The following is an 8,007-nucleotide window of genomic DNA, read 5'->3' as shown; positions in this document are numbered from 1 at the left end:
CGGGGACTGCGCCTACCTGATGAGCCCCAAGAACGACGAAAGAGGTCGTGGGCTGTCGAAGAGTTTTCAGCAACCTTGTGAGTAGTTTCCTTTATTAAAATATACTGCGATATCTCGAATACCGTGCCAATTGAAACATGAGGCGGCCTGCGTGCAGCACAAGGCATTTTCTCCAGTGCGGAAATCGGCTTCGAACAGGTCAGTGGTTACTACGCAGCCTCATGACTAGAGGAACTGATGGTTACATGAGGAGTCACTGTTGTTACGCGAGTGCTCTACAGTCGTCTTCCGTTGTTTAAAAAAAAGTCCAATCTGTCAGTCGCGAGAGTTCACGTTGTTAGAATATAAAATCGATTCACTTCGGGATAAATCGCAAATAAGGGACTCTGAGTGCTATTCTTACGGAGAACACTGGGCATTCCTGGAGATTCTTGGATCAGAGACTGAAGGTAGGATACGTCAACAAGAATCCTTTCCTTGGCCTGGGCAATCGTTAGGTTAAATTTCCGTACGCAACATCAGAGCAGCGACTATCCGTTCAGTTGGCCAATTTCAACCCCAACTAGTGATCCTGCCAATATGACCCCGTGTGTTTGAAGATCCATAGATTCTGCGTTCATTTCTAACCGTATACCCAAAAAGATGGAAATTAAACGTGAAAATAGCATCAATAAATCTGTTCACATTAGCAGCGTTTAATTCCCACATGGTGGGACAACAGATCTCCCTTACTCGCACCCTTTTGCCGATGTGCACTTTTACCGAAACATACAGCACTGGGTCTGAATACGGTCCAGAACAGTTAGGTTTATTGACGGTCTATTCTCCGGGTTCAGGGTGATCCAGACGAGAGGGCTGAACAGGATCTGCTTAACTTCTGTGAGTAGCCGAATGTGTGCAGTCGGGTTGGCTTGGTCTGTCTGAATCAGCAATGAGCGGTCTATTCGCTGTTCCCGCACAAAGTTCAGCAGTGAAGATAAGACACTTGCGGCAGAGATTTCTACGTATGACGACGTACACGGATACCAGTACTCTAGCTGACGATCCTGACGCCCAGATTCCGGGACTCGATAAGTATGACAGCTGTCTCAGCAGCAGGTTTTCTGTGGATGCTCCCAGAACCGACAACGCAATTGCTTCCCACAGCTATGGGCTGGTTATTCTCTTGTTTTACGTTCAGCTGTTGCACCCTTCCGGTGCTTAGATGCCACACCACCCGAAGGAAGCACGGGGGCTGGGTACTGCCAGGTTGCCCAGGTCTAGACAGGGGAAGTCGAGAGGTAGAGGTCGGGTTCGAACCACGGACCTTCCGGGCAGTAAATTCGAGGTCTAACCACTTGGGCCATCTTGCAGCCTCCTGATTATCCTCGACCACTTGGCCATCTTGCAGCCTCCTGATTATCCTCCATTCATTGCACACAGAATTCCGCCAGTAAATGTAGGTACCCTGGTAACCATGACCGTTCGAACAGGGGGACGGCAGACCAATCAACTAGAGATGTTTACGGCATTGGATTACCCCATGGCTCGTGTTGCAGCTCGCCTCCTCATGACCAAGATAAACGCTATTACGACATTCATTGTGCGACATGCCATTGTCAAAGGGGTTTCTAAGCAGCGGCTGTCTAGACAACGGACGAAAACGAAACAAACCAGTCGGCCGAATAAAGCGTGGTTCGAAATCCGGAACACTCGATATTCAACCGTTCGCGTCCGAAAACGAAGCCACAAATCAATTATGATTGGACTTCATAAATATCCCTGAGTGAGCCAAACAGGGTGATACCGTCGAACCAAAATCTCCGAAACATTTGTTTCGAATTCTCAAGTTTGATTGGCAGAACTGGTGGTTAGGGAGAAAATGAGAACTGTAAAACGTGGTGACAATTGGAAACAGTCAAGTCGTTTTTTCGATTTATCTGTAGCACCAGGCAAACGAAGTTGTCGGTCAAGAAAGACATTACCAAAGAGGATGGCTGAAAAGTCCGCTTCAAGTTGTACCTTCCCGCTCCGTGGGCGGAACACCTCGAAGGACAATCCAACGGACCCACGGTGCCCAGCCTAAAGACCAATGCACGACCAGCTTCAGAGGTGAGCTGTTCGGTCCCAACATAACGCGAGGTCAAAAAGTAACTCGAACTTCTGAAGAGACACAAAGCACCGGTTTCGACTGTCTTCCCCTTGTCTTGCTCAAGGATAAAGGGGTACGTACTCAAAGCGTGACAAAACTCAGATATCATCATCATCATTGTCAGCTGTAAGAACCGCGTACTCGTCGTACACTGGTTGTAGCTGCCGCATTTGGAGGAAGAAAGAAGTGTCAGAGGGACGATAGATGCTGTTCTTGCCTTCAAAAGGGCCTCCATTTAGTCAATACGATTTTAAACTGCTTGGTTCTTTCATTCCACTCAAGCCTACGAGCACTTGTGAGTCGAGAAAATTAAGCAAGGTACCGTCAGCACATTTTACCCCGCGACAACTTGAACATGGGTATGACATGAGAAGGCCAGCAATCCTTGTCTTCTTAAATCTAGAAGCAGTATCCTATTCAGTCGATTCTATTGCTGTTTGGCGATGCCTCCTCTTTGGAGATGTTACAGGCACTCTCATCATTCACCTCCACTCCGTAGGATAACATCCACCGGCACGTGATGTTCTACCGATATAATTTTCCTGATTTTATCAGTAAAAGTGGTGTTCTTCATCGTCACCTTTTACCACCGTTCCTGTTCGACTTCACGGTCGAAACGCTCACTGCGTGGAGCTCTTTACCGTTGAAGCCCCTGAAGACTTGAGATGAGTGGACGACATTGCGCTACCCAGTTCGGATTCCATTCGGATACAAACTACACTAAATAATCTAGACCATGCAGTCGTGCAATTTGTTACGTGATTTGTACCTCCAAGGTGCAAAGAACTGTTCTAAGACTAGGTGAGCATTGGTTGTTGGTCTGTCCGCCGAGCTTGGCAGTTGGACTGCAAACGTTTCATCAGCAATCGAGGTGATACCGTCAGTGCAGGGTTGAGTGCAATCCGACTGCCAGGCTCGGCGAACAAACCAACAGCCAAGCAGCGCACTCAGGCTACTTACATTCCACAACATTGCTACTAGGTGAGCATACCAGCAAATTTGTTCCTGACATCTGAATCACTAGAGGGGCGCATATATTCTACTTACATCCACAACATTGCTACTAGGTGAGCATACCAGCAAATTTGTTCCTGACATCTGAATCACTAGAGGGGCGCATATATTTGCTTATCTTGGTGGTTGCTTCAAGTCGGATGGCAACGCTGCAAACGAAGTGATTTCCGGAACTGCTAAGGACTGCTTTGCTTTTCTTCAACTCAAAAACTTCCGGTTCTGACGTGGCACTATCCAGTCAGTTGAAAGGTAATGTTTATGACTTGACAATCCACATAGTGTTACTTTTACCGCTGTGGAGGGTGAACACTGTGCACTGAGGACTAAAGGTGCTGCTCACATCGATAGCTTCGGAGCAGTGTATATCCACAATGGCAACTTTGGACATTCGGCTGCACCAGCTGACACACGTTTTTTGACAACAAATCAGCTGCTTGATTCGGCTGCACCAGCTACGTTGAATTGGTCACCTGCTCCCTATGACATGATCGATTGCCTTGCTGTGCACCGCTTGTCCAGACAGGTTCCGATCTACAGACGGAGCATGAAAAATATGTAATTGGGTCCTCACTGCACTGGTGCATGTCGTCTCTATGGTTGTGTTATCAGTAGTTGAAGTACTCACCGACGATATCACGTGACCAGCGGCGCTATTTTATTCGTCCTTTTGTGCTTGGTCAGTAATCTGCAATTCCTTGGTTTTTGTTTGTCTTCTGCCTCCCAATGTTCTGCATTATCAGCTGCAGAAGCCCTAACCACCGTTCAAGGTTGTCCACAGGTGCGTAGACCAACAGTTATGTTGGAAAGCTTGGATGCTTCACAGCCGATGAAGCCCGTCAATCTTGAAAGCAGCATATATATACTAACTTAAGTATAAATTTGCCAGGAGGGATAACTTGAGTACTAGTGCATACACTCCCGCAAATCCAAAGCGTGACTGACAGGGGATGTTGGACTCACCAAGGAAGCGTCCGTTTTTTCACGGGTTACTGCAACAAACGTCTAATCGTCCGAAGTGGTTTTGGCCGCGCCCCCAAAGATTTACTGAGTTTCTTAAAAGAAATTGCCTGTTTGCCACTGAGCTACTGGATTCGCGGTCAACAGCTCATTGCAGTCTTTTTCTAGAACGCAGCCGTATTCACAGCCCTCTACATATGACAGCACAATAGAACTTGCAACCCCTCAATTTTGCATCCCTCCCAACAGGTGTAACTTTTGATCGAGGTGGTCGTTCCAGAAGAGTACTCTTGTGTTATACCACTGTCCAATTCTACTGACAACAGAATTGCAAGCTAAAAAGCGATCCTTTCGGACTGCTTTGTACCAATCACCATAGAAGCAACCAACAGTCTTTCAAGACAGGTATGACCGATCTGTCGACCCGCAGTGCGAATGCTGTTCTAGGACACCCATCGCTTGCCTCTTTGAGCTTCGTAAATATCTATCACGAGCATATCATTAGCATGTACCATACACAACAGTTTAACCCTGCCTGAGGAAATCATGTACCGCTATTTCACTGATAGCAATGCTTTCCAAACAATCTCCGGAGTAGCGAATATGCACTCATTTCCACATTCAGTTGCCTGAGAACATCACAAAAGAAAGATTCAGGTGAGTCTCTCGAAAAACCAAATTAGTTTGCAAATGAGTGTACATTCGCTAATTTCGGGCAATTTGGTTTCAAGTAGAACATAAGGTTGACGGAAACTCGGGGACTGCGCCTACCTGATGAGCCCCAAAAAGGGCGAAACCGGTCGTGGGCTGTCGACGGATCTTCATCAACCTTATGAGTAGTACATTACAAAATCTCCAGAGTACATAGGTCACGGATTTTTTTCCAAAGATATCCGGACATGAACGAGGTACTGAAACTTGCGTTCTTGATATGTAAGTGAATCTACACACCGGATCTAGTGAGAGCCTCTGCTCGTGTTCACCTGGTACAAATTGAGGTAACATCGTATTCGCACACGCAGAACCGTATGAACCACCTCTGGTCGGTTGTTACCGCTAGACTTGCTGGACCTGTGGTCCCGTTTTTCCTGCTTCAAGCTTTAGATCCGTGGAGCAGGCTAATTTGGGCACAAATGAAAGTTCTATCCGCATCAGTCTCGTTTGAACAGTCGTCCTCCTGTCCAGGGCGCAATAACTTTGGTGAGTCCACACAGAAGTAGGGGAAGCACTCGATACAGTACTCATTAGTACTCATCAGTAGTGCGTATCCTCGGCCGCGTCCGGAGTGTGAACTCCGTGCAAGGCGACGGTGTTATCACCAGAACACGACAGATTGTCACGTCTGAACGAAGTGTGTGTGTGTGTGTGTGTGTGTGTGTGTGTGTGTGTGTGTGTGTGTGTGTGTGTGTGTGTGTGTGTGTGTGTATTCACACGAAAACACGAGGTCTCAGCGATAAGAATGTAGGCAAAGTTGGAAGACTTCACGGCAGACAGAAACAGGTGTTGAGATAATGGTGTAAAAATTAACTCAACGTAAGGTCAACATGTTTAAGCAGGACCTGAAGGAAAAGTGAGCGTGCATTAAAAAGTAAACATTCGAATAACCTGACGGATTTTAATTGTGCACGCGAACGAATTTCAAACACCGAGCCAAGTAGTTTTTACTGTTCTATGGAACCGCGTCACTGGTGAGTAAATTTCTCAAAATGCAAACCTGACCAGAAAAGGAATTAACAGCTAAATGCCGGTTGTGAGGTGAGTCAACTACGTGCCGGCCTAGTCGCTCCATGAACGTGCAGCAAGCCCACAGCCTACGCAGTCAATCAAACCGAAAAGACAGTGTGCGGGCCAGACTAGATCGATCGGAGTTGTGGATGCGTGTGGACAATGTTAGACAATTATTAAAACGGCAAAGCAATAATCGATAAGAAAACGGAGGAAGAACAGGCGGCCAATGAGCTGCAAGGCTGTGCCATCGGATGCTACCTCCTTTCCTCTGGGATAATCAATCAGTTTTGTGAGCGTTGTGATCGCTGCAGTGGCTTGCAGAATGTAGGCGACTGTTGACCGTTGCTCGCCAGTTGAGTTTTGTAGCCATTCTATTCGACTGTGCACGCATGCACCTGACTAGCATGTCAACGCACAATCCGACAGCTGTGGGCTAGGAGAATCGATCATTGTGGCTGACTGCCAATTGACTTTATGAGGTGGTCTGGTACACGCTCGTTCAGCTTCAGAGTGTACGGAAAACTGGCCTCGGTGCAGATAGATTACGATGTGTTCTGCATCGCAAAACATCGGCGGTTTGGGTGGGTGGACCAGTGTACCTGGATGCACTATTTGCAGGACCGGATTAGTTCGCACGAGGCCTTTGTTAGGCCATGTATGGATTGGACTTAGAAGCAGATTTTCAATAGTTTGCCTGGCATTCATTCTGGTGGGGCCCAGATGCGCGTCATCACATAGTCCGCGTAGTGTGATCGTGCATTTAGAGGTAACATAAATCAAGTGTGGCAGATACAACTACCCATCCTTAAGTATGAAAACCGATCTCAAGTCTTTGGGAAATTTAGATGTTTGGTCAGTTTGAATATGGGCATGAGCACACCCTGTCGTTTGACGGGTATATTCACTTTCCGAAGATATGGTATCCAGGTATTAGAGCAGACAGACCATCTTCTGTGGATCTGTGATAATCGCTTAAGCAGACAATCAACCAAGCACCACTCAACGCATCAAATATGGTGAGACACAGACGAATAGGCCCAATTTTTTCGTCAAGATCATGCAAACCGTCTTTGTCAAGTAAGTAACCGTGATAGCAAACAGAATCGCGGAGGAACTCACCTTTGAATCACTTTGTTTGGAGTCCGCTATTGTCCAAAGATTCTAATAAAATTGGCTCTTTTTAATAGTCGACGCTCGTACAACTGGAAAGAAGGATTTCGTAAAAGTATGAAAAACCAATTGGCCAAAGTACCAATAATCCTTCACGTACAACCGGTGCGACGACATGGAATGTGCTAAAGAAAACCGCAGTTGAGCGTCTAGTGAAAACGTTTACATCAGTTTGGAATCCATCCTCTAGGGTCTTAGTGAACAATTTTGAAAAGAAACAAAAAACAATGGCTAAAACAAAAAAAAGGAGTGGCTTTCTAAACTGACATGAGTATCCAAACTAGAGAACCAAAGTTCAATGCAGGTTCTTCAATACGTCATCGATGTTGTCCGGCGTTTGTGCTATTGGTACATGAAATGAAGACGCCCGATTTTCAGGCCGTTGGTGGAAAAGCCCAGAAGCCTTGTTGATCATGAAAGTGGCTTGGATTCAGCGAATATACACTTATTTGCAAACTAATTTGGTTTTTCGATAGACTCACCTGGAACCCAGCTGAATCTCTCGTTTGTAATGTCCTCGGGCAACTGAACGTGCTGCACCAAGCCGCCTCATGCTTCAGTCGCTACGATTTTCGAGATATCACGATACATGTATATCTTTGTAATGTACTACTCAGAAGGTTGCTGAAAATCCGTCGACAGCCCACGATCGGTTTCGCCCTGCTCATCAGGTAGGCGCAGTCCCCGGGTTTCCGTCAACCTTATGTTCTACTTGAAACTAAATTTCACGAAATTAGCGAATATTCACTCATTTGCAAACTAATTTGGTTTTTCGAAAGACCCACCTGGAACCCAGCTGAATCTCTCGTTTGTGATGTTCTCAGGCTTGAATTCACACTATCAGCGACTGAGGGCTCGAGATAGCTCAGTGGTTCGTGCATCAGAGCATGGACCTAAAGGTTCATGGTTCGAACCCGACCTCCGCCTATCGACTTCCCTTGCCTAGGCTTGGGCAACCTGGCAGTACCCCAGCCCTCGTGCCTGATTCCGTTGGCATGACAGGTAGG

General features: G+C 46.6%; 1 protein-coding gene across 1 annotated transcript in view; it reads right to left on the bottom strand.

Moving 5' to 3' along the window:
• T265_05483 (hypothetical protein) overlaps positions 1 to 7,553 on the bottom strand; it is a gene marked incomplete at both ends in the record, with an annotated part of 14,427 nt that extends 6,874 nt beyond the window's left edge. Inside the window, one exon of the mRNA XM_009170494.1 lies at positions 7,483 to 7,553. Coding sequence (XP_009168758.1) covers positions 7,483 to 7,553 — 71 coding nt within the window. The remainder of the gene's footprint in view (positions 1 to 7,482) is intronic.
• Between the last annotated feature and the right edge of the window lie 454 nt (positions 7,554 to 8,007).

This window comes from Opisthorchis viverrini, assembly GCF_000715545.1.
Source record: "Opisthorchis viverrini unplaced genomic scaffold opera_v5_105, whole genome shotgun sequence".
Classification (NCBI taxonomy): Eukaryota; Metazoa; Platyhelminthes; class Trematoda; order Opisthorchiida; family Opisthorchiidae; genus Opisthorchis; species Opisthorchis viverrini.
Note: the sequence above shows the minus strand (reverse complement) of the source record. Positions and strands in the feature narration are given on the sequence as shown.